At 48.9% G+C, this 27,234-nt stretch overlaps 2 protein-coding genes across 16 annotated transcripts in view; both read right to left on the bottom strand.

Moving 5' to 3' along the window:
* SCD5 (stearoyl-CoA desaturase 5) overlaps positions 1–1,596 on the bottom strand; it is a 39,448-nt gene extending 37,852 nt beyond the window's left edge. Inside the window, exon 1 of the mRNA XM_074867589.1 lies at positions 1,348–1,596. Coding sequence (XP_074723690.1) covers positions 1,348–1,498 — 151 coding nt within the window. The 5' untranslated portion in view covers positions 1,499–1,596. The remainder of the gene's footprint in view (positions 1–1,347) is intronic.
* Positions 1,597–8,548: 6,952 nt separating this feature from the next.
* The window catches only part of SEC31A (SEC31 homolog A, COPII coat complex component), a 47,409-nt gene continuing 28,723 nt past the window's right edge, over positions 8,549–27,234 (bottom strand). For 4 of the 15 annotated variants that reach the window (XM_074867572.1, XM_074867582.1, XM_074867573.1 and 1 more), the window contains 10 exons: positions 26,702–26,875; positions 23,969–24,061; positions 23,172–23,301; positions 21,875–22,228; positions 18,371–18,418; positions 16,556–16,614; positions 14,188–14,457; positions 13,704–13,823; positions 10,813–10,884; positions 8,549–9,151 (listed from right to left, as the gene is read on the bottom strand). In XM_074867572.1, coding sequence (XP_074723673.1) covers positions 8,972–9,151; positions 10,813–10,884; positions 13,704–13,823; positions 14,188–14,457; positions 16,556–16,614; positions 18,371–18,418; positions 21,875–22,228; positions 23,172–23,301; positions 23,969–24,061; positions 26,702–26,875 — 1,500 coding nt within the window. In that variant the 3' untranslated portion in view covers positions 8,549–8,971. The remainder of the gene's footprint in view (positions 9,152–10,812; positions 10,885–13,703; positions 13,824–14,187; positions 14,458–16,555; positions 16,615–18,370; positions 18,419–21,874; positions 22,229–23,171; positions 23,302–23,968; positions 24,062–26,701; positions 26,876–27,234) is intronic. The other 11 variants (XM_074867575.1, XM_074867577.1, XM_074867579.1 and 8 more) reach the window with 11 other exon arrangements.

The following is a 27,234-nucleotide window of genomic DNA, read 5'->3' as shown; positions in this document are numbered from 1 at the left end:
TCCCCAGCAACAGAACTTGTCAGAGGATGCTGACAGAAGGGTTCCTTTCCCAAGGGTTCATTTCCCAACTGCAAACAGCAATGGTGGCTATTTCAAAGACAGAGTGAGTATCAAAAGCTGAAACAGTGAAAAAACAGATTTAGGAATTCCTCAAACAGAAGAAATAAACGTGATTTCTAAAGCATTTGGCTGGGGCTGAGAGTCACCTCAACGCTACTGATGGCATCCTAACAACTCAAATTCCCTGCGAGTTCCACGCAGCATCCTTCTTTCCTCTATTTGTATAAAAGATTGCCAGGCCATCACATTCTCCATTCACTGAAAAACTCCCCAAAGTAGGTCTTTTACCCAAGAAATTGCATTACTGTAGGTAGCATTCAAGTTTTTATCCTCTTGGCCACCCACATTTACATGACTCAAGACACCATTCTGCCCAGCGAGGGATGATACTGATGTCCACCATCCATCAGTCTCACAAACCCCGAGAAACCTTGCACGACGCTGCAGCGCTTCTACATGGCTCTCCTCCCAGCATTGTTCTCTTGTGAAGAAATGGAGGACTTCACCACAGATTGGAAGCAAAGATGCTGTATTTCACATTCTCTTTCCCAAACCGCATCCTCAGCTTTTCACAGCGAGCAAGGAGACAGCCGCAGCAAGCCACCTCACCTCGGAAAGCACCGCTGGACTTATTTTCTCCTTCCCAAGTCTTACAGCTCACCCTCGACTTTTAAATATTCCCTAACAAGAAGAGGTATCGCCTTCCCCAAGAGACAAAGGACGGGGTGATTTCCTACTCCCAACCGGAGCAGAAAGACGCGTGTGTTCACAAAGTAACACGAGGAAGCAGCAAAGGGAAGACAAACGCGTTCGCTATCAGACTTTTAAACCGAAATATCAGCTGCTTGACTGTTTCAACTGAAAATCCTGATCAATGGAACAGGAGAGTGCCTCCTGTTTCTACAGCAACGGAGGGCCCGGCGCGGCGCTGGCAGTGGCGCCTCGGGCGGGGCACGGGAACAAAAGCGGCGGAGGCTGCCTGGCCTCGCCGGGGGTCCGCCCGCCCCCCCGGGGGTCCGCCCGTCCCCCCGTCCCCCCGTCCCCCCGTCCCGGCTCTCGGCCCACGCCTGCCCGCCGCCCCGCCAGACACGGCGGAACGACCGCACAAAGAAACGGCGGAGAAAGACACAGAAACCAAGGCGCGGCTCGCACCCCCACCGCCAGCCCCGGGCGGGGGGCACCCTCCGCGCTGAGCCGAGCCGAGCCGAGCCAAGCCAAGCCAAGCCGAGCGGGGACTGCGCCGTGGTCCCGGCCGCCGGGAAGCCGCCGCCGCCGCCCCGCACTCACCCCAGAGGAGGGTGAGGAGCTGCGCCCTCGGCACCAGGCTGAGCGCGTAGACGGCGCCGAGGTGAAGCAGCCCCATCAGCACCACGTTGCGCCAGACGATAGCCTGCCTGCAGCCCGCCGGGCCGCTCGCCACCCGCCGGGCTGCTGCCATCCCGCCGGCGGGGCGCTGCGCGGCCAAAGGAGCGGCCGGGCCGGGCCAGGCCGCGCCGCCGCCACCGCCCCCACAGAGCTCCCGCGCCGCCGGCTGTGCCCCGCACCGCGGCGGGGGAGGGGCGGGGCGGGGCGAGGCAGGGGCCGCCGGCCCTGCGTGGCGACAGCCAATGGCGGCCACGGCCTGAGCGGAGACAGCCAATGGCGGCCAGGGCCTGCACCGCCCCGGCTCCGCCCCCGCCCCCGGCTCCGCCCAGCGGCCGCGCGGGAGCTCGCGGCGGTCTCCAACAGCGGTCACGGAACCCCAGAAGCATCCAGGTTGGAAAAGCCCTTGAAGCTCCTCCAGTCCAACCATGAACCTCACACTGACCGTTCCCAACTCCACCAGATCCCTCAGCGCTGGGTCAACCCGACTCTTCAACCCCTCCAGGGATGGGGACTCCCCCCCTGCCCTGGGCAGCCCATTCCAACGCCCAACAACCCCTTCTGCAAAGAAATACTCCCTAAGAGCCAGTCTGACCCTGCCCTGGCGCAGCTTGAGGCCATTCCCTCTTGTCCTGGCGCTTGTTCCTTGGGTCAAGAGACTCATCCCCCCTCTTTGCACCTTCCTTTCAGGGAGTTGTAGAGGGCGATGAGGTCTCCTCTCAGCCTCCTCTTCTCCAGACTAAACCCCCCCAGTTCACTCAGCCGCTCCCCATCAGACCTGTGCTCCAGACCCTGCACCAGCTTCGTTGCCCTTCTCTGGACACGCTCGAGTCATTCAATGTCCTTTTTGTAGTGAGGGGCCCAAAACTGAACCCAGTCATCGAGGTGCGGCCTCACCAGTGCCGAGTCCAGGGGTAAGATCCCTTCCCTGTCCCTGCTGGCCACCCTATTGCTGATACAAGCCAGGAGGCCATTGGCCTTCTTGGCCACCTGGGCACACTGCTGGCTCATGTTCAGCCGGCTGTCAATCAACCCTCCCAGGTCCCTCTCTGACTGGCAGCTCTCCAGCCACTCCTCCCCAAGCCTGTAGGCTGCTGGGGGTTGTTGTGGCCAAAGTGCAGCACCCGATATGTGGCCTTAGTGAAACCCCTACAGTTTACTTGTCCTTCCTTAGTTATTCAACCTGAAAGCGTTACCCCTTTCAGCCTTCAGAAAGCCGCACAAAGTTGTTCAGAGTGAGGCTCTTGCCAGAGTCTCAGAGCGGCGTGGTGGGGGGTGGCAGGCAGACACCAACTCACCTCCGCCCCGAAGAGCTCCCAGTGCAGCACTGGCCACCACTCCTGGATGCAGGGGAGAGCAGCTCTATGAGTGATGTTGGTGCAAAGTGCATCAGTCTGATGGGCTAATTAATTACTAACTACACCTCCTGAGGCAAGTGAATTAGCAGAGAGTATATAATTAAACCCAAGACTGGTTTTGATATATTTGAAACATTTTTTTAGAATTCTTCACCTGGAAGAAAGAAAGAGGGCAGTGACAGTGAAAGGTAGAGAATAGCTCATGAGAATACAGTATCATTTTAATGTTACTGCTGCCTGCTACCATCATTTCAGCACAGAGCTATTTAAAATGTTGGCAAGAGTGGCCTTTTTTTTCTTGTCTCTTGCCATGAAAAATGAAGTAATGACCCCAAAGCATTGTTCAAATGGAGGCCTTAAGTGGTAAAGAAGGAAACAAAGCCTAAAACATCAGAGGGACAAGAAATATGTGCTAAATGTTTATGTATTGAAGTGCTTCTTGTGCACCCGGCAAAGAAGTTGAGCAACAGGTTCCCAAGAAGTGTCCCTTGTGCTGTCCAGGCAGGCACAGACTTACTGGTGAGGTCAGCTGAGGTTGCCTTTTTAGGGTGCTCCTTAATAAATCCTCTGTTAATTAGACTCTTCTGCCTAACTTGCAGCTCTAAAGCTGGTAGGAATTTTAATCGGTTTAGCTTCTTTTGAGTGGGGGTTGCATGAAATGTATCCATATGTCCAGCTTGGCCATTTGGTGATGTGTCTGTCTGATCTGCAGGACTGACAGAGGAAACATGGGAATGACTGGCTCAGCATGCAGCAAGTCAAGGCTGGGAGATTACCCTGAGCTTCTGCATTTAAGATTGGGCACGTTGAAAGCGTTCGTGGTATCAGTACATTATTTATTACACTCCTCTGTATAACCTGACAGTGGTCTTGGCTCCTCAGCTCGACACCAGGCACCCTGGTGGGATTCTCAGCATCCCCTGCAGGGTAGGCACAATCAGTTAGCAGCAGACATTTGGCCATATGAAACCTGGTTTTCCCTTTAGTTTTGAGCCATGCCTGGCTCTATACATGCTGCCCTGACTTCGCAATGGGTGCTTAATGCAGCTCTGAACAGTGAATGAACCCTTACGGGTTTGCAGATATGGTGGGGAGGACAGAGGAGGGAAATATTTGCCCCAGGGACCCCTTTTTTTTCCCCTCTCAGGCATAACAGAGTGTCCAGCCAGGCTAATGACACAGTGGGATTTGTGCTGCTGAAGCAAAGGACCAGCATGATGGAGAGGGTGAGCATGGAGCTGAGGGGAGTCTGCAGGACTCTGTGGAATGGTGCCACTGCTCTGCACGCTGTCCCTGCCATGCTTCCCAAAACACGCCCTCTCCCCTCCGTAGTTTTGGGGAGAAACGTCCATAGCAGCAAGAACTCCCTCCCTTCCCTCTCAGTAGCCCAGTCAATCTAGCATACGCTCCTTCCTGTTGGAGAAAACATGGTTACTAAACAGTAAACCCATATTCCCAATCTGTACGTCAGGGAACTATGTTATCTGAAAGGCACAACACAGAACAAATTTGATTCAAACATTGCACAGGCTAGAAACACTGCAGTGATTAAAAGACAATCTCTAACATTCATGTCTAATGCTGACCTTGGACTTCTGCCAGCAAAACCAAGGTAAATCCATTACAGAGCCTTACAGGCAGAAAAAGGGTTTCACTCAAGTACTTAAGTTAGAGGTTCTGCGCATAGCCAGCCTGCTGTGCAGTACTGCCCCCATTACACCCCCTCTGCAGCAGGACAGAACTGCATTACCCCAGCCCTTTCCCACAAACTCTCCTGCTGGTGCTCTTGCCTGGATGGCAATAGCTGAGGTAGCGAGACGCCTCCTCGTGTCACCTGCCATTGGACAACACCCATGCTGCCACAGCTTACATCTTAGAATTTCCTTCCATCCCTTTCTCTTATAATCCCACAGCCTTGGGAGCCCGCAAAGAGGAGTAGCTCGGTTGGTGCTAATGTCATGGCATAAATCTCTTTTTGCTCAGTGAGATCAAAATTAGGCTATTTGGGGCCAAATTCCTTTACCAGCGTAAATTGGCAGGGCTTCGTTGCCTTCTGTAAATGAAGATGGCCATTTGTATTTATAACATCAGATGGGTGGCTAATTGCTTGGCATTCCTTGAAGATATGAACAGACGGCAGCATAACTAATTAGCTTTTATTATTCATCTTGGCCACTGTCAGGAGAGAAGTAGCAGATTTTCGCATCCACTCCTGTTATGTGCTTGGGCAGTGCAGTTTGCCAGTCCTGAGCTCCTGAGGATGGCCGAGGTGGAGGACAGCTTTCATAGAATCACAGAATCCCAGAACCATCCAGGTTGGAAAAGCCCTTGAAGCTCCTCTAGTCCAACCATGAACCTCACACTGACCGTTCCCAACTCCACCAGATCCCTCAGCGCTGGGTCAACCCGACTCTTCAACCCCTCCAGGGATGGGGACTCCCCCCCTGCTCTGGGCAGCCCATTCCAACGCCCGACAACCCCTTCTGGAAAGAAATACTTCCTAATACTTTCTTTTCAGCAAGGAGAGCAAGATTACTCCGTTCCTGGCGTACAGTGTCCAGGTTGGTGGTGCAGCATCACAGTACCCAAAGATACTTTCACCTCCAAAAAACCCCAGTGTTTCTCTCTGATCTGGTGGTCTCATTTTTTGAGCACTTCAATTTCCAAACCAAGCTTACTCATGGTCAGCTCATACCACATTTGTTCTCATGCTAACACTGCTCTTTATTTCCAATCAACCTGATTCCCTCGTGCTCTTTACTAGGTGAACAAGCAAAGTTTATTTAGTCTCTTCCAGTTAAACAAACTCTTTGGTCCCTGAAGTCTGCATGTCTTGCTGAGTCCCTTCTCACTTGGCATCCTCTTTTACAAGGACGGCAGTCTCGCAGAGGCTCGTGCAAAGCCAATTAAACATTCCTTGGCTTTTATAAAGCTTCTGCCACCGCTGCCTGTCTGGTTGTTACCTCCAGGAACAGCCAGCTTCACAAACAAACTGCAGACCATCTGCACGTCCATCACGAGTGCCACTTGCCACCGCTCCTGCTTCTTGTCCAGGAGTACTCCCAAAAATGCTCAGGGAGAGCATATGCAAGACCAGCTTCTGAATTCCCCTTCCAGCCTTTTCGCAGCACCTCCCATCCGCCAGTTTGGTCCCAAAGCACTGACATTCTCTTTTACTTTCCGTGCTGAACATCAGGCCAGGCCAGCACACCTGCTTTTCACACTACTAAGGTTTTTTTTATTCCCATTTACCTTTGAATGTGCTCTTTCTTTTAAAACTTGTTCTTTCTCACCTTGACTCAAGACACAGGGGTCTGTGTTTCTCTGGCCAGACTGTGTCGTTTGCTCTGAGGGAGGCATCAATCCTGAAGTTCAGCGCTGCTGTCCTTTCCACATGTGCAGAGATCCTGCGGTGCTAAGCTGTCCGAATTCTGCTTTTGCTGCAGGTGGCAACATTTCTGATTCTGTGCAGCCCCTTTCCTCCTGCCTTCCCCACTGTCAGGGCCTCAGCCTTTCATTCCAAGCTTGCAGAAAGCATTCTCAGGAGAGGAAAGGTGGAGCACACAGAGCTGTTGCCATTCTCATTTGCCTCAGGAAGTGCTGCAAAATATTTACTAAATAGCGTGGGCCCAACAATCAGGAGTGGGGCTGGTGACCTGAATGGTTTTCGCACTGAGGTTGATGGCCATTTCCTTATTACCAGTTTCTGGCAGCCCTAACATACTTCATGTTTTTGATGTGATTCAGTGAACGCCAGAGCCTGCTGGGCAAGGAGTTTTTATTAAGGGCACGGATGGATAAAGGATACCTGCAAACCTTCCAAATGACAGGAGCAGAATACAATCCACTGCTTAGAAACCTGTCACCTAGATCAAGGGGAAGAAAATTACTCCAATTGTTTTTTAAATTCCTGAAACAAAGCAACTCCCAAATTGATGCTTTATGTTCACCAACTATAAAAGCTTATAAGGTCAGAAAATGTTTGAAAGGAAGTAAAATAAAGCTCAATGGAGCTGTTTTGCCTGACTTCTGGCTTTTGAGTGTGTGGCAGGGTTTATGGTAGTGGGCTACAGCGGTGGCCCCTGTGAGAAGCTTCTCGCAGCTCCCTCGCCCCCATGTTGGACCCTCCTCTGGCCAAGGCTGAGCCAGTTAGTGATGGTGGCCATGCCTCTCAGATAACGTATTTAAGAAGGGAAGTTGTGAGAACATCTGTGTGAGCACTGGGGTCAGTTGAAGAAAGGATGAGGAAGCAGGGGAACAGCGCTGGAGCAACCTCCCCCTTGGATCCTGTGCTGGGAGGGCAGGGGCCCCCCTGCCACCCATGGAGGTCACCAGGGGAGCAGAGACCCACCCACCGCCCGTGGAGGACCCCACACCAGAGCAGGTGTCTGTGCCCAAAGAAAACCAGGCCTGTGAGGGAAGCAGCAGCCCCTGCTGTTGTAGTTCAGCGCTGGGAGGACTGGAACACGTGGGGGTGACCCACATCAGAGCAGCTCAGGAAGGGCTGTGACCCGTGGGAAGGACTCACAGGGCAGGAAGTTCATGGGGGACTGTCTCCTGTGAGAGGGGGACTGCACCGGAGCGGGGAAGAATGCCTGAGTCATCCTCCCCACCTCCCGAGGTGGAAGAAGCAGCAGGAGTGACCACAGCCCCCATTCCCTGCCCCCTGCACTGCTGGGGGGTGCAGGGAGAGACAGGAGCAAAGCTGAGCCCGGGAAGAAGGGAGGGGTGAGGGGAAGGTGTTTTTCAAGCTGTAGTAATGCTTCGCGCAGCCCTACTCTGTCTGTTAAGTGTTGGTGTTGTTAGTGTCTATTAAATTGATGTTCTTTTATTCTTCCTCTAACAGGTCTGTCTTTTGCCCATGATTGTAACAGGTGAATCACCCCTCCCTGTCCTTATCCCAATTCCCAAGGCTTTTGCTTTATTTTTCCCTTCCCAGCACTAGGCGGGGGGGGAGCGAGCAGCTGCATGGTGCTCAGTTGCCCTCTGAGCTCACACCACGACACTGACAAATCTGTAACTCATCAGCACTGATTTGCCTTGTTATTTATATTCCTTGCACTATGTCGGGCCAAACCTACATTCCACAGGCACCAGTATTAGAGTAGTTCCCAGGCAAAATGCCTTTTTTTTTTTTTTTTTTTTTTAAATGTGGACATTTCTTCCACCTACTGTTCTTCTTAGACATACTTGCTATTCATGGCGCACCGCTTCAAATTTTTAAAACTTCAAGACAACTCCAGCTGTGCCCTGGGAAAGGACAGGATGCTGCTGGGAGACTCCCCTGACCCAACCCGCAGTCTCCCAGAGCAGCAGAGGCAACAATCTCCAGGGTCAGGAGAGTGGAAGAAACAATTTGCAACTTGTTTACACACTAAATACCTGTGTCTCTGTGTGGGTGGCTTAAACCACTCTGCATTATTTCTGCTCTTAGCTTGTAAAAATACACACAGATGTGTTCAGAATCCTTGCTAAACTTTTCCTGGAAATGTACATCAATAGAAATGTTTAACAGAGCTTTTAGTGATGAGCATGGAGAAAAAAAACATCCTCACGCCTAGGACACAACAGAAAGCCACCCCACTGTACTCCACTAAGCTGCACTTCATAAAGACACATTTTAATAAATTAACATTTATTGAAAAAAATCACATTAGCCTTTATTTTGCTTATTTGCCCCAGTGCAAAATTAAGCTATTTAACATGTAAATTGTAATAAAAGAACTGCAAGCAGCTTCATAAAATGAAACACCAAATACACTTAAGAGTACGATCAGACTCTTTAATCTGGTGAATAAGGAACAGTGGGGTGGAAGGGAATAATCTGTTTTAGGGTCTGATACACAACCTATCTTGTTGTTTTAATGCATATATCTGTTATTAAAAGCCACCGTTTAGCTGTATAACATGCATCTAAAAATTGACAATATGGGGCATCAACCATTAAATATACTATTTGTAGACAAGAATAATTAGGGATGGGAAAAGGATTAAAATAAAAAGGAAAGCACCAGGGCTCCAGGGCCCTCCTAGAACAAAGTATTTTGCAGGGAGAGTGTAATGCCATTTGTCAGCGCTCTACTGTGACATGCCATCAGGACTAGGATTTGGTCCATTTCCTGCATGTTTGCTGTAGAAATGCACTTCTTTGGAAAAGCAACTGTCAAGGCTTTGCAGAGTGGAGGGTTACGTCAGACACCCAGCTTGTTGGCCTGGGTGAGGACAACTTTCAGAACAGGCATGAAAGCGGAGGTCTCGCTGAAGTTGCTGGTGCTAACGATGTGCGTGTGGATGTTCAGTCCTTCCTGGTAGTTGCGGGTTTCGATGCTCTTCACAATGTTGTGCAAACCGCTAATTATGGTTGGGGAGAGCTGCAAGGAAGCCAGGCAAGGTGGGTCAGCAGAAAGAAAAACCAGCACGTACGCTAGTGCTAGAAAAACAGAAATCCTGAGGGTAACACCTGGCTCTCAGGAAGGGGCAGCCGCCCCTGGATGCCGTTCCCCAAGGTGGCAGATCTGCTGTGGCACATGAAAAATGTACCGGGCTTTTATGCCCTTGGGGTAAAGCTAATTGCTCAGCAAAGGTGGCCTGCAACGACAGGACTAGACCACTCTAATCCTGAAGTACTAAGGGATCTAAGCCCAGTCCTTTATTCTGCCACAGACTTCCTGGAAGGCTTTGGAAAAACTGCCAGATCTTCAAAAAGTACTTGCACATCTGCCTTCCAGTGAAGTCAGTGAGCCTCCAACATCTACATCTTCTGGGCTTTTTTGGACCCCAGGCTGCATGTGTCTGGCCTCCTGCTGGGAGTGGGGGAAAGGGACCCTCCTGGTGCTTTCACCCAGCGCCTCTGAACAGCCAAGGCTTGGACAACAGCCCCAAGCCAGAGCTGACCTGTAGATGAACCCTGTATATTTTATAACTGATAACCATTGTGCTAGTGGGTATTGTGCTAAGTTATAACAAGCCACCTATGCTGATGTAAAAAGTGCTAAAGTGTTGAAGTATTGAAGCCTGAACAACAGGCCCCGAGCCGAAGCTGCTGACTTGGTATGTAGTCATTAGTGAAGTATGTAAGCTCGTTAATGGAAGATGTAGCTTAGATATCATAAAACATGTCTATCCTGAGTATATCTTTATCCTTCTTTGTGTGGGGGCAAGTTAACAAGGCCATGGAGCCAGTTGTCTGGCCTCGGGACCAGATGTGTGACCTTGCTCATAAATCAATTAGATAAGCAGGGAAACTCCCTTCGCTTCCTCCTTGAGCCCTGGACAGGCTCTGGGAGGAATCTAATGTGAGAGTGAAACCAGATGTTTCAGCTTAAAACAAAGGTGCCAGCTATTCTGGCTTGCTGATTTTTGGCCCATAAGGCTGGACCCTCTTGCAGCGGCTCTGGATGCCTCAGCTACGGGTGGACGCACCGCGTAGGATTTCCCACTCGCCGGGAAAGACTCAACAAATCCTCGCTGTAACCGGGGCTGCCCAGCACCTGCAGGTCTGCATGTTGGTAACGTATGCAAGTGGTGAGGTGTCTTTCTTAATCACTGTTCTCCCCGTCGTGTAGTAATGATTTGATGTATTACTCTGTATTTTCCTATTTGCTTTAAGTGCATTATTCTGTCTTCTCTTACTGTATGTTTTCTGTATTACTCTGGTCCATTATTTAGCTATCCCCAGTAAAATACACCTACTCTTTTCACTCTGGCGTCCGGGTTTAATTGGTATCCCTAATCAGCAAAACAGCCTCCCGCAAGGAGCTCTGCTCTACAGCTCCATGCGGTCCCTGCACAGCACCATAAAACTCATGACACAGCCCCAAAACACTGTAAAGCCCGCACAGGCACTTGGGGCCAAGCACTCTACCCAGCCACTCCTGGGAAATGCCTGCAAACATACAATAAATGGGTTTGAAGCATGCTTTCAAAGAGCAAGCACCTGTTACATATTGCAGGGCCCACACACTGATGGGAGTTCTTGGCCATACCTGCAATATTTGACAGGGGGGAAAAAACCCAGTAAAACAGAACTTACTGTCTGTTCCCTAAGTTTGTCATACAGAAACTCCAGGCGTTTATTTGCATCATCTAGTTTCCTCTTGGTTTGCTGCAAGAGAAACAAATATATTAACACACAATGATTTAAGACGACCATACTGATCTGGTATCATTGGAAAGGAGGTTCACGCAGCACGTGAAATTCCTTTCTCAAGAACATCTTCCTAACACACCATTTGAATTCTTTGCTCTGTACTTTTCTCCTCTGATTTTGCTAGGAAAAACCACGTGGTGTGACTGTAGCTCTCCACATGTAACTGCTTTATTGAGCTACATAGAGGAGTAAACTGTAGAGGGGCATCCCAAAAGCCACCGGTCATTTGCAAAACCCACTGGTGCAGCTGATACAGAAAGTGACAATCCTGAGTTGCAGCACGATTTTTTTTTTTTCTGCAGTTCACTGGCAAAGTATAATGATAACTTTATCCAGCTATTACTGGAATCAAGTATGCAGCAACATCAATGAGAGCTTAAGGGCACACGCAATCACTGAAGTCTAAGTGTGCATCGCTCACTCATCATTTATGGCAAATCCTAACGATATTTTTCATTATGCGATGAGTAAAACGCCAATTGAGTTTGTAAGTTTTTACTGGCAACAGAAAAACTAATAGCCTAACCCAAACTGTCCTTATAGATCCTTTGTGCTTCCATGGTTTTATACAGAGTAAACCACTCACTGATGTGTCTGGAATTATTTTGCCACCAAAGGCTCTTAAAATAACCTCAGTATATTCCACCTGGAGTGCCCACAGTGGCTGCTGGAAAAAAAGCTTGCTTTTTTTTTTTTTTTTTAAACAGCTACAGAAAACGAAGATTTTAATCCAGAATAATAAAAGCAGTAATAAAGCATCAAGGTTAAAATTACAGAAGCACAGAAAAGGTGGTGGTCAACAGCAGTAGAAATGGCATCAGTGCACAAGAGTGATGGAACTTCCTCCTAAATCAGTACGCACATCAATCCATCTTCAGTCAGGATAGTGCCATTTCCCCTGACAACTGGAAATGTTTCCCTGGATTAAGTAATTGCCCAGAGAGAAAATAAAAAAGCCTGTGGGAATGCTCTGTCTTACAGGTAAAGACAGAGTGGTGGCTGCCTGCTGTGCTAGAAATTCGGGAAAGCTGCTTAGATGGCAAAGGGCATGAAGAAGAACGTAGCATGTGGATCTCAGGCCACATGTGGAAAACCCCTCAGGAGTAGTTATGTTGTCAAGGAACCGAGACAAGGTAAAAGTACCCCAGGAGGAGCAGATAAGAAACTGGCTAATTCTTTTGGACTGGCTAACACTCTCAGATACATGACTTCAGAACATTTGTTTCCAAGCCTGTGAAAAAGCATACATACTATTTTCATTTTACAGATGGCCAACTAGGGCAAGGAGGAATAAACCGTGTTCAGTAAACAGCAGAACATCTCTCCAGGCAAAGGACATTAGGTGGAAGAGGTGCAAACTGGTTCTCCTCACTCTTTGCTTCCTGTTACTGCATTCTGAAGGGGAAAACAGGAACTGAGTAGTGTCTGTGTTGTTCTGACAATAACTGATGTATACAGTCAGGGTAGTGTCTTAGCACTGTGTGCTGGAAACGCTTGCGCTGCCTAAGAAAATCAGAGAGACTTAAGAAGCAAGCAAAATGTGTTGGCAGAGCAGAAAAGCAATCCCTGGGTGCAGATGTGAACTGAAGGGTTTTGCTTTATTTGTGTGTCTGGGAGGGGCACTCAGAGAAAGAAAAGGTCAAGGGGTCTGGGCAGTGTATGACTTCTGTCCCTGCACTCTACAGCCTAACCTTTAAAGAAAGGATTTTGAGCTGACTGAACCTTATGAGGTCTGCCCAAAGAAAGGTCTATGGCCTCGAAAAGCTTCTGTAAAGGAGTGCGTGGGGGAATACATGCAAATGCCAAGTCTAAACTACAGAGCCAGCTGAAATTGTCCAGCAGATGTGAGACAGGAGTGACACCGAACACCCAATATACTCCACAGCTGCTGCCACGGAGCCCTCGGACAGCTCAGCAAACAGTCACTCTAACAGGAGCCCCAGTCTGTGCTGCTGACCAAGCATGTTTAGCACACCAACTCCTCTGCATACTACATCCTTCACCATCCACCTCTCAGCATGTGGCAGGCACAAGCTGAACAGTCAGCACCTGGGCGTTGGGGTAGCATGTTATTTACCGACCGCTGGAAATAAATGAGAAGCGTTGAGACAGATGGCTCATTTACAAACTACTGACTGCCAGAGGGAATGATCTCCCTGTCCAGCTCCAGCGGTCACGTTAAAGCTCATAACCTTCCACTTCTTTGCTACCTGTTGTTTCCTTTTGAAATGAGCTTCTCATCAGAAATCACAAATAACACATCAAAATCTGAGGCGTGTACTCATGTATGTGAGCTTTGGCTCAGACCCGGCATAATATCAGCTGCTTCCTGCTCTGAATTATAAGTAGTAGTTAAGCAAATATACAGGGCATGCCTCTGCAGCGATGACCTGACAAAAGGAAGGGCAGCCCTTTCCGAAGGTTTCATAAATAAGTGAGCAAAATGAAAAATTCTAAGAATCAACATTAAAACCTCAACTGTAACCAATTCCAACCCTCTTCCTCAGAGAAGAGCAGCAGAGGGGGCTGCAGTGGGTTAATTCCCTGACCATAAACAGCACCATCACAGGGCTGTAGGGACAGACAAGAGTCAAAGCGCTTAGGCAGCTGCGCTCTGGCCCCAGATTGCCACATCCTGTGGCTTTTCTACACGTTGCTGCTCGAAGCAGCCTTTAGGAAGACAAAACTGTGAGGAGAGGCTGTGATGTCTATCCGTGGCTGCAGGTACCAGCGCATCCACCCAAACACGCTCTGGGAACCCCGCAGAGCCCTACCGGATCGGAGGCAGACAGCAGGCACCGCTGGATAAGAGCTTCAAACGTAGTCTTCAGAATAAGGTGCTCCTCAGGAATGGGTTTCTTGGTAATCTTCTCTGTTGGTAGTGCCTGCACATGCTGAGAAACAGAGAGTGGATGAGGCTTCTCCAGGTTGCTGTGACCACACCTTGTTTTCAACTAAACCAAGCATCATTATTAGCCAGCTTGGCACAACTATTTCTTCCCTGTAGGCATGTGAAGGTGACATGATCAGCATCTGCTGTCACTCCCTCTGGAGAGCTGTGAGGTCGCAGCTCGTTGGTCCATACTGGGTATTAACTGCAAAGAGGCAGCATCTCGCTGGAGGTGACAGTAGCAAAGTGCCATCATGGCGCAAAGCTCGTGACTAAACTCTGCAGTATGCTTTGGAGGTACAAGAAACGTCCGGCCAACAGGATCCCAGCCTGCAAACCAACCCCACGTGGCACTGGGGCTACGTTACCTGGATGGCGTTGCCGATTGGGGCCCCAGGAGCCCCCTCCGTGCTGGGTTTGGAGGCAGCGGGTGGCCCGATGCAGGGCCCCAGGGGCTGGGGAGCAGTGGGGTAGCCCCCCTGCAGCACCGGCGGCCCGGCAGGGAGGTGTGGCTGGAAGCTGGGTGCACCCATGGGTGCTGCCGGAGCTGGGGGCTGCTGCACCTGAGACTGCGGGTCCGCCAGCAGGTTCATGATTGGGGAGGTGATGGGAACCGGGGGCAGGAAGTTATCGGGGACCTGGGGAAGAAACAAATGGTGTGTGGAGGCTGTTGTCGCTGCCACAGGCAGAGCACAACACCCAGTTCCTACTCCCCAACCCACATCGACTGAGAGCTCTGGCAAGCAGAGTGCTGAGCCCCCAGGACACCAAAGTAACAGGGGCAGGCAATACAGGATTTCACTCTGCCTAAACAAACCGTTCCTCTGGCTGCAGCTACTCATGTGGCAAGAAGTGCCCTGGAGCAGTAATATCCTCCAGGGTTTCCAGCCCAGGGCGCTCTGCCTGTCATCCTGCCTGCACAGGGCAGGAGCAGCCCCTGGCCACAAGTACAGGCACCATCAGAGCAACTCTGCCTCTGCTGAGAGCACAAAACAGAGGTTTGGCAGATCAGCACTAACAGAAGAAGAGTTGCACTAATGAAAACTAACCCATGGCTACATATGCTTACATTATATTTAGACTTTTGTGTCTCACTTTGAAGTGTACATTTTTGTCTATGCAGTATAAAGGTCACAGCAAGCAACACACACCAACAAAGCTCCTGAAAGCCCTTCAAGCTTCTGGCAAACACATTTGTGCTAAAACAGATTATGAGTGCATTTGAGATTCATCCCTAATCATCTGTCAGTCTTTATAAAGGGGCATTTTGGAAACATTTAGTAGAGAGAAGAAGCCACAAAATGAGCTACTGGCCTCTGCTACTCATCATACAGGAATCCAAACAAAAGAAAGAGCTCCCTTGGGAACACACACATTTCTTTTGGTGTGCATGGAATAAAGGAAAGATGACAGAACCCTGAACGAATGATGCCAGAATTAAGCTAGTGGTTTGGGACAGCAAGAAAATATATTCCCAATCCAGCACCAAAGTCAGTTATAAAAGCAATGAATCACAATGGTGGGTAAGTTCTTCGGTGGAAAACAGTTGCAAATTATGCCGTCGCTTGAAATGCCACACGGTTCTTCTATTTTATAACAACCCATGTGGTGAGTCATTTTACAATATCCTAAACCACCCCCTCATACAGCAGACATAAGGGAAACAAACATAGAAACATTTCTGACAGATAGATACCCGACTGGGAATGCAACAAACATGACTCCTTGTTTAGAAGGGAGCCAACCCTCAGAGCCCTGGCTATGGCAGAAGTTCTGGCTGTGACACACACACAGACTAGTTTTGCAGAAGGTTGCTTCTTGAGCTCTCAGGTCCAGTAGTTAATTCTCACTGACAACTCCTCCTAGTCCAGAGCCTGAAGCCCCAAATGGCAGCATGCCAGCTACTGTGCAACAAACGCCTCAGCACTGGGGCAGTCAGGAGCAGACAAAGCATCCCCTATCCATCCTCCAAAAGCTTCTCAACCTTGAACTGCAGAGACCAAACCTCAAAGGGTAAGGGAGACTTCTGCCTTCACCTTTACCCCAGACCTTCTCTTGCCTGCTCCAACGTCCCCCCCAGCCCTGCTTTACACACTCCAGACTGACTCTTGCCTCCCAAATGTGCCAGGCTCAGAGAGCAGCGGATGGCACTGACTGCTGAAGAGCCACACGAGGCTACAGCAGTCACAGGGGATGAAAAGGCTCACTGTGCTCTGTGCCAAGTGTCCCCAGTCATTCTGCCTTGCTGCAATTTAAATCCATTCTACAAAACTATGATGTCTCCATCATGAAAATTGTCTTACTCTCAGCAGACCTCTCAGGGTCAGGCCCTTAATCAGGATAAATTGCTTTCAGCTCCAGCAAAGTCAGTAACCTATAACAATTTGCACAGCCTCATCATTTCGCGTAAGTATCATCTCCTGCAAAACTCATCTGCTTTACTGCAGATGAAAATAGTCTGAGGTAGTTTCTTCTCTCAAACCAGGATCAATGTTGTTATTAACAACCACAACTTTAGCAAAAAGTCACTATCTCTTTAGAGGCTTAAAGATTTTGAGAGAGATGATGATATTGGAGAGGCGTAAGGGCCATTTCTGCTCACGAGGTGCAGCTTTTGTTTGCTGCTAACCCTTCTTTTTCCCTTCTCCTGCCAACAAGTTTCCCAGGAGCCACCTAAGTTACTGCTTTTCCAGTGGCCAGCACTCCATGGTGTCGAGACAACATTTCCTAGAGTACCTTCTTCTTCTTGGCAGCTCTGTTCAGGGCAGGAGGGTCATTCCAGCCATTCTGAGGCCCTGGGACAGAAAGAAAACAGAGACTAAGTACCTCAGAAGAGGGCAGCGATGCCTTCTTGAGCTCAGCTGGACCAGCTCCCCGCCATGGCTCTACTGGCAGCAGCTTGGAAGAGCCTGCCCTCGCCTGCCTGCTCCCCTGCCCTTCACTGGAGCCAGGACAGTGCCTGCACCAAGCAGAGCCTCCCAACACCCCAGCCCTCAGACCCTCTGGGCTCTGCACCGGTTTGGAATCTCGACCAACTGTTCTCAAGTTTGACAGAAGTTGATTTTTATTTTTATTTTTACAATTAACTTTTTCTTCTCTCATGAGAAAAAAAAAAAAAACACTGTGCAGACACACCCTTTGAAAAGGCAGGCAGTTGCCTACTAACCCCAAAGCACAGCTCTGCTACACAGACTGTCTATGTGAAGCCAGCTTCGGTTACTGGTGAAAGTTTCTCCCATCTGCATCATACAAGAAGAAATGAGAATTTGAGAATTGGTTTTGAACTTCTTTTCCCCCCACGATCACCACAACATTATTATAAACATTAATCAGCAGCAGAGATGTGAGAAACCACGGGTGAATAAGAACACCAGTTAAGCTGCATTCACTTCCCAAGAGCTGCTGCTGCGATTGTGTACTGGGATGGATTTATACATGACAGTCAAGACATGTTCCCCAGCAACACAACACAGAAAGAAGCAGCGTAAGAGGCAACAGGAGCCTTAAACATTTTAGGCCAGATTCACCCAGCCACCCTGGAGACACAAGAGAACCATAAAACCTGGTTTCCACTGCCAGCTACAGCATGTTTTATGGGTGTTTTGTGTGCCAAAAGCAGAGCAGAGCTGCTGGGGCAAGGTGGCAAAATCTAGCTTTTTGCACCAAGGGCAATTTGTTTGAAACTGGAAGCAGCACAGCAGATTCGCTCTGAGACTGGGGTGTTGTTCTATACCAAAGCTTCTGCTCTTCCAAGAAAGCACGTTCCGCGCAGCTGCAGGATTTGGACACCAAAGCTCACATTAGTGCATTAGAAATCATTTTCCCATCTCATCACCAGGCGCATATAATCGGGACCACAGCATTATACCTCAGCATTACCGCGGCCTCAGCGAGTAATCAGGATTTATTGCACAAAGCCACAAAAAGCCAACAAAACCAAATCCCTTCTCAATGGACTTTTTCACCACAGTGTTTTTCACTTAGCAGATGATGAATTCACCTTCGACAGCAGAGCTTAACATCACTGCAGAATTCGCGCATTTTATCTGAAATTTCAGTTCCTCCTGAGCTTTTGTTAAACAAGTTTGACATCCAGAGCATGGATGGGGAAGGGGTACAACGAAAACCAATCTAAAACCCCTTTCACATCTGCTTTCTCTTTAACCAAAGATAGTGCCATCTCCTGACAGCCATGTGCCCAAGGGGCTTCTCCATTCCTCCCTATCCAGAAAATCCCAAAGTATTTCTGATATAGGAAGTCCAACTTCTGCAGTGCTGATAGTGGTAACACGTTAAAGAAAATCTTCCAGACTGATACTGCTGTTAATTTCTGGAAATAACTTGCTTTAAAAAAGGAAAACTAGCATTTGTTTCTGTGGTTAAAAACTCCAGATATGTTGTTATTGGTCTTAATCAAGGAATTAAAAATTGATTTAAGTCTAATTGGCAAACAGCATCACACTTAATGCTCTCTGAAGGACATATGCATTATTGATGTCTGTTCAGTTAATTTAATGTAGTGGCTGCAATTATTTTCAGGTTAGTTGATACCTAGTTCACCTGCAAGGGGAAAGGCCTGGTCTTGAGTTGGTAGGCTTTCTGCAGATAAAATGCAAAGAGAACTAAAAAAAGATTTTCTTCAAAAATAATAAAACAATTGGTCTGTAATTTTTGATTAGCAATGTAGTTTCAATAAGCATGAGAAATCAGGAGAAAAAAAACGCCTAGTCTAATTACAATGCCAGTTTAGAGACCAGTCATTTATCCAAACCACCCTGTGGAACTGCTTTTGTCTGCCTTCCCTGGAAACAAGGCTGTTGCTCTTTCCCTGCAGTAAATCAGGGTTTCTAGTTGTTTCTAACAAATCTTGCAGAGTCCTGGCCCACTTTCTTATCTCTTCTGGTGTTCTCATTTTCTATTCGTGCCAGCCAGTGCAGCCGACAGACCATTACTCTTAGCAACAGTCTTCTCACCATGGTTTTATTATTCTAGAAAGCTTTTCAGGAGATGCTTAAAGTACTTGATTTCAAGGTGGATGTCAAGCATTTTCCCAAATCAAGGTGTGGTCTCAACTGCATCCAGCCCAGCAAAAATAAAATAAAAGTATGTTCACACAGCAGCTTTACAGCCATGTGAAAGGACACGTTGCCTGCTCAGACTGAGCAACAAATCCAAATGGCAAAACACAGCCAATAAAGCCTTTGCCATTTCAGAGGGAAGAGGAACATTGGGGATAGCTCCTGGCCCTGGGGTTGGTCTTGATGCGCTTCTAGTTCTGGTGCAAACCCTTCCCTTAGCTCAGAATTGCTCTATCGCAATTTCAAACAAGATTCAAGGCTCTGAAAATTAAAACTCCCTTGAAAGCAGGTTCAAAGATCTATCACAGAACAAAGTGAGATAGGTTGAAAATTAAATTAAATGTGGGCTTTCCTTGCTTACTGGAGCTCCCAGCACAGCTTCACACACTGCTGTTACATGCATTTGCAAAAAACCAGAAAATATGTATAGAACTGTTTCTTTAAGTGCATCTTTAAATCCAAGCCAGTTCAAAGGTCAGGTGCTTTTCAAGACTTCAAATTTGAGATCTTTTTTCCTTCCTCCCTTACCCCTGCCTTTAAATGAATCACATTTGCAAAGTGAAACGTGATGTTCCCAGATCAGATCACCACCACAGACAAAAGCACACCGCTTCAAAGCCAAGACCAGCATCTTTATACGCTCTGCTCTGGAACATTCAGAGTTACAGGTGAGATCTACTCCTGGCTGCAGATTTCTGTGGTTCTGCAGGATTTCATGCCAGGGCATCCTTCACTAAGCAATGCAGCTACTCTGGAAAATATGTTGGTGGTTAAGCGTATTAAGCATGTACACTGTCAGTCATTTCCACATTTACAAAGCAAGGTTTTTTTCCTTTTTGTTTATATACTTTTTGAAAGACATAATCTAAAAATTGGAAGAGGACAGAGTGTGCTCTTCAGATACCTATTATCTTTTTTCCTGCAGTTGCATGCTGCAGCCCACACGCAGGAGCCGCTCAGCCTTGACACCTCACTGTGCCCTGGAGTCTACCTCTGCATTTCAGCCCAAGGCTGGCGTTGATGACGCCCAAGTTTGGGCTCCTGAAGGTTTGACACTTTGTATTGGCTGCCTTCTCACCACAGCTGCTGGGAAAAAACACAAGCAGCACTGACAGTTCTCAGAAAGTTTTATAAAAAGCCTAGTATTGACAACTTTTAATTTTGAAAGGAAATCTGGCAAGGCAATGAAGATAATGACTGCTTCAGTTCCCCTTATATTAAAATGATGTAGGCAAGTTGTGTTAGACTACTATGTGAATTACACAATTTTACAAATTGACTGATATTGTCATTAATGTCTCTAATTTCTATTGTTCAGAATACAGAGCTTCACCCACCCTGAGCACACCACACAGACTTCGACACTTCACTGTTAACACCAGAAACTTAGCAAGTGACAGATCTGAAATGCCTGCTAGTGACACAAGCAGAGTAGTAAATGGATAAGAACAAATAATTTTCTTGTTCCTTGAATTTATTTGGAGGTGTGGAAGCTGTGCTGTCTGCATTATAATGTGCTGCTTCACATCGCAGGCCTAGAACCCAATCCAACACCTCTTCCTCTGTTCAATTTAGTAATTCCTCAGGTTTAGACATAAGTTTGACATGCCCTGTAACGTGGGGTCAGGAGAGGTCATGGTACAGCATCTCCAAGAACAGAGAGGACACCAAATCTGGCTGTAGGATGGAGGGAAAAGGCCTCTTCTCCCCTTGCAGTCCTGACCGCTGCCCTACACCAGTCCTCTCCATTTTCTGACAGAACAAAATACCATTTCTCCCCAAAACAAGTATGTGAAGGCAATGCCATGAGAGGAGCGGGCTCCCAGCCTTACAGTTGCCAGGAGCACCTACTCATACGGCTGCTCCTGCCAAGACAAAGGCAACGTGTCTCTTCTGCACCGCATCACCCCTAACAGACTTTTAAAGTGAGAGAGGGAGTCACAGTGGTGTCCTTAAGGCCTGTCAGCAGACTCAGCCTCCCTGGAACATCCCTCAAATCCTGCCTAATATTCCCTCTGCTCCCTGCTTCCCAGATTTGGTCCTTGAGTCTCCAGCTGGACCACCTGGATGTGAAGTATGTTTATGGCCAGGTTTAGAAAAGGACCGCTCATATTTCCCGCACAGTCTGATGTATGCAAAGCTGCTAAGTGAAGAGACAGGTTTGTTATCACAAGTGAGGTCACTGTCCCATGGCAAACAGTTAGGTGCGGGCAGTCACAAGGAGACACTGAGCCCCACCTCAGCGCATGCTGTCTCACCATGTGTGCTCAAACATGCTCCTGTGTCAGCCACACACACATGCTTTTAATTAACATTCAGGAAAGAGACATGTAAAAGCATTTCTAAATCACTTCTGATTATCTTTACAGTTCCAGTAAATCCCATCGCACTAAGTGGTTAGGAAGAAAAATAATGGAAGTGAGCTGATGCCCCAGGAAATGCTGCTTGAATTAAATACGCTGCCAATCCCCGGCTTGAAATGCCACTCACAAACCAGGGACACAGGGACAAATTACATTTGCAAAATTGTTCTCCAGCGAGAATTAGGATCGTCGTCTCCGCATCGATTGCAAAAACGAGCAAGTTTTCCTATTTTGCTCTCCAGCCACATAGCAGGTTTCGATGCCAGCCTCCCAAAGTTAAAACTCTGCCACCATCCGTCCACAGCATACGACAGTTTTATATCAAGACGATGCTGTAGCACCCTGTCTCGGGCAAGACAAAAGCTCTGTACATCTGACTCGCAGGAGAACGACAACTGCTCGCGCTGCTCAGCAAGTGCTCACTGCAGCAACGTAGCTGTATCATCGCCAGGCGCACAGGGAAGATGAGGTGTTTTAGAAATGCTTTGACCTGACCTCTGAGCAAAAGCAAACTTCGTACGGAGCATCCACAAGAAAAAGTTGCCCACTTAACTGAGGAAATAATAAAGCAGAACCCTCCCTCTCCCTGTCTGCCCCCCAATCCGAGCGCAGACCTGTTCTCTGGGATGCAGGAAGGTCACTGGTTGCAGGCAGAGTACCTGTTGGTCCAGTAGGTAATGCATAAGCCACAGAAGTTGCTGGAGGTCCTGGCCTGCCATGCTGAAAGGATGCACCGAGAGGAAGAGGGAAGGAACAGACGGGATTCAGGCTCGTTGGGGAGGGTTGAGGCTGCCCGGGGTACAGCGGGGAGGGAAGGGAGTGGGCAGGGGCAGAGGGCAAGTAGGGAGGGGTGGTGTTAGGGGCAGGGTTTGTGTAAGAGGCTGAAGCAGGAACAGTGAGAGGCTGCTGAGGCTGATAGAGAGCTGGTCCCCCTGTTCCACAGGAGTACTGCTGCGTGGCCTGATATGCTACAAACAGGGAGAAAAGACATTCAGTCAGTGAGTTCACCACAGAAGAGCAGGTTTGAGCTGCCTCCTTCTCCACCTGCCTCTTCCCCCTCAAACCACTTACCTGCCCAGCCAAATCCTGGGTCCCACAACTCTGCCTGTGCGTTGCAGGACTGCTCAGAACCTCAACCCGACACATCATAGCCAGGGAAAGGACTGCCTTGGACTCCTGTTCTCCTCCTAGACTCTCCTGCCCAGAGCCACCGTGCCATTTGGGGTGGGGCTGGGGCACAGAGATGCTGCTGCTCTGGCTGTTTTCCAGACCACTGCAATCCTCGTGGTGCCTCTCAGGGAAGGGAAACCCTGCCCAAGGTTTGCACAGAGGGAAAGTCTAGGCCAAGGACGAGAACAGCAGCCTCTGGACGCGAATGCAAGCTCTCAGCCTTTCACCGTGGGCCCTGCAGCTTAACTTCACTGCCTCTCCTCTGCCCATCTACGCCCATTTTTTCCTGTACTTTCAGTCCCCTGATTTGAGTGAGTCAGTGCTCTGCCCCCTTCCTCACTCACCTCTACTACTGCCCTTGTCTCCTCCTCCCCTTTCCCATCTTCATGGGGTCCCAATGAGAACTGGATGGTCCAGCTGCACACAAGATGAGTTGGGTCCCTCTTTGTGCTGCTTCTCCAGGACTCACACCTGGGGGGCTTCTGACCCCAGCACACCCTTGGGAAGGGCCAGCTGAGGAGTGAGTCTAAGCGCTGAGGGCAGACACCTCAGCAGAGGAGACAGTGTGTGACAGAGGGTGCCTGATGGCTGGATCCCACTAAGAAATAACAACCTGCAGATATCATCTCAGAAAGGTGACACTGGCTTGGTCTGAACCCTCCCAACCCCAAGGAGGGAACTGGTTATCCCCAGGTAAATGCTGGCCCACCTGGGAGGGAGAGGGGAGCCGCTGCTACTCACTCTGGGGATATGCTGCCCGGGTCCCTCCTTGTGAGTACATGCTGTAATTGGAAGGTGTGACTTGCTGTGGTGGCATGTTGGGGTTAACGGCACCTGGCATGATAAACCCTGGAGGAGGTGGGTTGTCTCCCTGTAAAAAAAGATTGCAGGAAAAAGGGTAGGGGGAGATAGAATTTAGTCAGCAATGGTAATGCAGTGCTGAAGCAGAAATGTAACAAAACGATCAGTTCACATGGCAAGGCCTGAAACCACATTCCCTGGAAGAGCCACCAGCACAGGGGCAAATGCCTCCAACCACCCCAGTGGCTTAGGGCGCCCAGCGTAACACTGAAAGCACAGCCTGTCTATGCAGTGACTTCGACAGCAGCGGAGCAGCAGGTACCTTCCTGCACAAGTAAGAGGTACTTGACACCGCTGCCAGTTATTCAGGCTGTCCAAGAGCACCCTGACATTCACAGCTTTCAATTAAACAACTTAAACGTTAACTCTGATGCTTCTACTTTCCATGGGAAACAGGGAAAGGAAAAATATCATCACACTTCAAATATTCCAGTGTGGGGGGAAGGGCTGGGGGGGATCAGGTCACACTGAGCTCCCACTCAAAGCTTTCCAGAACCACTCATCTGGGTGTTGGTGAAAAAAAAGTGTAACACGAGATGCAGAGGAGCAAAACCAGAGCACACGTGGATGCTGCTCCTCCTGCCTATCTGTACCAGACTGTGTCAAGCACAGAGACTACACCAGGGGACATAACTGGGGTGGAGCAGGGGCTCAGAGAGGAATAATGAAGGTTATACCTGTGTGTCAGAGGGACAGCCTGCAGGAGGATGGCTGGGAAGGGCAGTAGGAGTTTTGTTACTCCAGGTAGTGACAGTAGGGGCAATTCTAACCTGAATCGAACAAAGAAATACCAATCATGGAAAACAAAACAATAAAAAAGTCTAAAGGGTTTCACAAAACGAGATGCAAAGAAGTGAACATGAAAAGGTTTGCATGCTGGCACTTGTAACGCAGCTGTAAAATCTCAGGAAGAAGGAAAAGTGCATTCCAGACAGATGAAATCACTGTGCACTGGAGCCAAAGTGAATTGCAGCGGAGTGAAGATGAAGCACAGTGGAGACGCAGCTACAATAGGCTGTGGAGCAAGTGCGGTGTTACACATGACAGTGAGCCAGGTCTGTCTCTTCTACCATATTTTCCTACTGCAGAAGCTCCCCCCAGGCTACTGCACAACACCAAGCAGCACTAACCACAGCTGGAAGTCCCAAGTTCCATGTTAAATTCAAACATATCGCCTCACACAAAAGCAGTCTGTTTAAACCGAGCTTAAGATGAATTAAAAGAGGTTAACATCTGATATTCGGCTCTTGCACATGCACAAACACACATCTTAATGCTAACTGCTTCCCAGCCAGTCTCCCACAGCTCCCTTCCTCTATCTTCCTTTGCCACCCTAAAGCCCTTCGGTTCCATATGACCACTACTACCTTTCTGATGGCACAGAAACCCAGAGATAGGCCTGCAATGTCCCTGAGCAAGGAGATGGTGTGCTGCCCAGCAGCGAGATGCACAGCCAGGAGCCCAATGTCCCACTGAGCACAGGCAGAGGGAAAGCCGTGGCCTCGGACTCCTGGCTGGCTCATTCTGTCAGTCTCTAATCCTGTGCAGTGCTGGGCTAGCAGTGCAGTCAGCCGTACACCCCACTGTTAATGTCTGCATAACTCATCACTGGAGTCATCTAAAAGACTTTTCCATCCCCTTTCATGCATTTTTTTTTCATACAAAAGAGGGTTCAAAAATCTATGCTGAAAGAAAACCGAGTTTTAAGTATGTGTTCCTATTTGGGATAGCAATCGCACAAAGGTTGCCTCAAGCTTGAACAAGCCCTATGTACAGACTTCCTTAAAAGAAGTAAAACACAACAAGTGTCCTAAGACTGAAATATGTAATTTCTTCCCATTCTGATTCATCAGCACCTTTCTGACATGGCACCCGTTCCCTTCAAACCCTTCCTGCTGAGCACGAGCTCCCTGGAAAGCCAAGAACACAGGGGGTAACTCACTTGCAGTGTGCTCATGGGGTTGTGATACACCCAGCCTTCTATTAATGAGCAGGGCTGGCTTAAATAATACCTTGAGGCACTCTGAAACAGTAGGAGAAAGAGGGAACTTGGGTTTAAAAAGCGTTGCTAAGATCTCGCCATCTAGAGGACAGCTGCTATTTTCGACAGCCAAACGGGAAATACACAACACTGCTTCTCAAGAAATTTCAGTGGTTACACGGAGGAAGGTCAAAGAGACAGGAAAGAATAGTAAAGCTAATTATTGACAATGATGCATTTCAAATGATCCGCAACGGCGTTAGCGAGGTAATCTTGTATGAACAGGATGAAGGCTTTATCCCTTCCAAAATCTACCTTGTTAACACCCTGGAAAGAAGGCGAAGGCACACACAATTGTTGAGCGAGAGAACAAAGCCCAACCCCCTCCCCACTTCTCAGCCCTTTTTCCTTCCTGCCCCCGTTTTTCTGTCAGGCAGCGCCTGAAGGGCAGCACTGACAGAGGCAGGCCTCTGCTTGTGCAAACCTCCTCTGTGGAAGGAGAACACCCACAGCACTGACACGGCTCCACTCTCAGAAAAGCCCAGCCCAGAGCCCCGATGTAGAGCAGGGCCAGTGGAGCTCCAGCACCGTGCTGAGGGATTAGGGACTTGGTGATGCTCTTCAAGCATGCACGCAGCCAGGGCTGCCCACCACACCATGCTCTGGGAATGGCCGACGTGGCCTGATGCAGCGTCATCCGCCAGCTAGAGATAAAACCACAGCATCTGCCTCCCCCATTTCTCCTCTTCCTCCCTGCACAGCCCCCAGCTCCATATTAGTCCCATACTCACTGGGTCTTTCTTCTGGCACATTTCACTCTCAGCCCAGACCTGCCTCATACACCCCCTTGCCCATGCTCCCTATGCCCCCTTACGCCCGGCTGGGAGGGTGTTTTCAGAGCAGGCTGTATCCACAACTGCTGAAACAGACCCTCTGTTTGCTATTGCCACTGCTCAGCAACTTCTGCAGCTAACATCAGAGCTGGGGGTGGAAATAATCAGCCCCAGAAGAGGCTGGTGAGCAGCATGAGCAAGCCCCAAGGCCTGCAGGGATGGGATGACATCTTGGACTATGAGAGCAAGCACAGAAAAATCCTGCAGTGCTCTCCCACACAGTCATTTTTGGCACTGAAGCACATTTTCAAAAAGGGGGCAAAACACCTAATCTTCAGAAGCAGGCTACCTGACAAGGTGTTGAACAGATGTTTCCAGACAAGGAGTAAAGGAAGCATCTGTACTGACTGAAAAGCAGCACCAAGGACTTCTACCACAAGGTCCTTGTACGTCATACAGCCCCAACTCAGACCAAGAAAAAGAAAAAAAATTCCTCTATCCATATCCATTACCCTCCAGAACTTAAGCATCACATGTCCCTCCCTGACTGCCAAAACCTCCCTGACTGCCGAACCCCTGATTACCAAAACCATTACCTGTTGGTAATACTGCTGAGCTGGAGCCTGGGGCCCTTGCATCTGTTCAGCCACAGGGCCAGCTCGTCCTTTGGGCACGGGCTGTCTCTCATATGGTGCCTTAAGTGCCTCCTGTCCTACTGGGAGCTCCCCTCGGGCTCTGCAAAGCCTGTCCCGTAACAGCATGATGTTGGGCTGCAATCAGAAAAGGACAGCGAAGGAAAAGTTAACTGCATGGCCTGTCATCCAGTACATCACACCAAGAGGCTGACTGACCACAGGCTGATGAGTTCAAAAGAAAACCATCAACCAAGTGTCAAGGTACACGTTTCACTGTGTCTGGCTTGCAGCAGGGACAGCTGCCCTTTTGGCAGCCACTGGCTGCAAGGACAAGGATGTGAAAGGAAGAGGGAGAAGAACAAAGCTATGTACTTCTGCCAGCTCAGCGAGGCCAACACAGGGAGAAGGGAAACATCCTGAGGTGCATTTCAAAGGGCAGCTGTGCTGGCTAACTGCAGCAGGCAGAGACCTTTCCTCAGAGTACACCTGTTCAC

The sequence above is a fragment of the Strix uralensis genome, chromosome 4, assembly GCF_047716275.1.
Source record: "Strix uralensis isolate ZFMK-TIS-50842 chromosome 4, bStrUra1, whole genome shotgun sequence".
NCBI lineage: Eukaryota > Metazoa > Chordata > Aves > Strigiformes > Strigidae > Strix > Strix uralensis.
The sequence above is the reverse complement of the archived record's forward strand: the minus strand, read 5'-3'. Positions and strand labels throughout refer to the sequence as shown.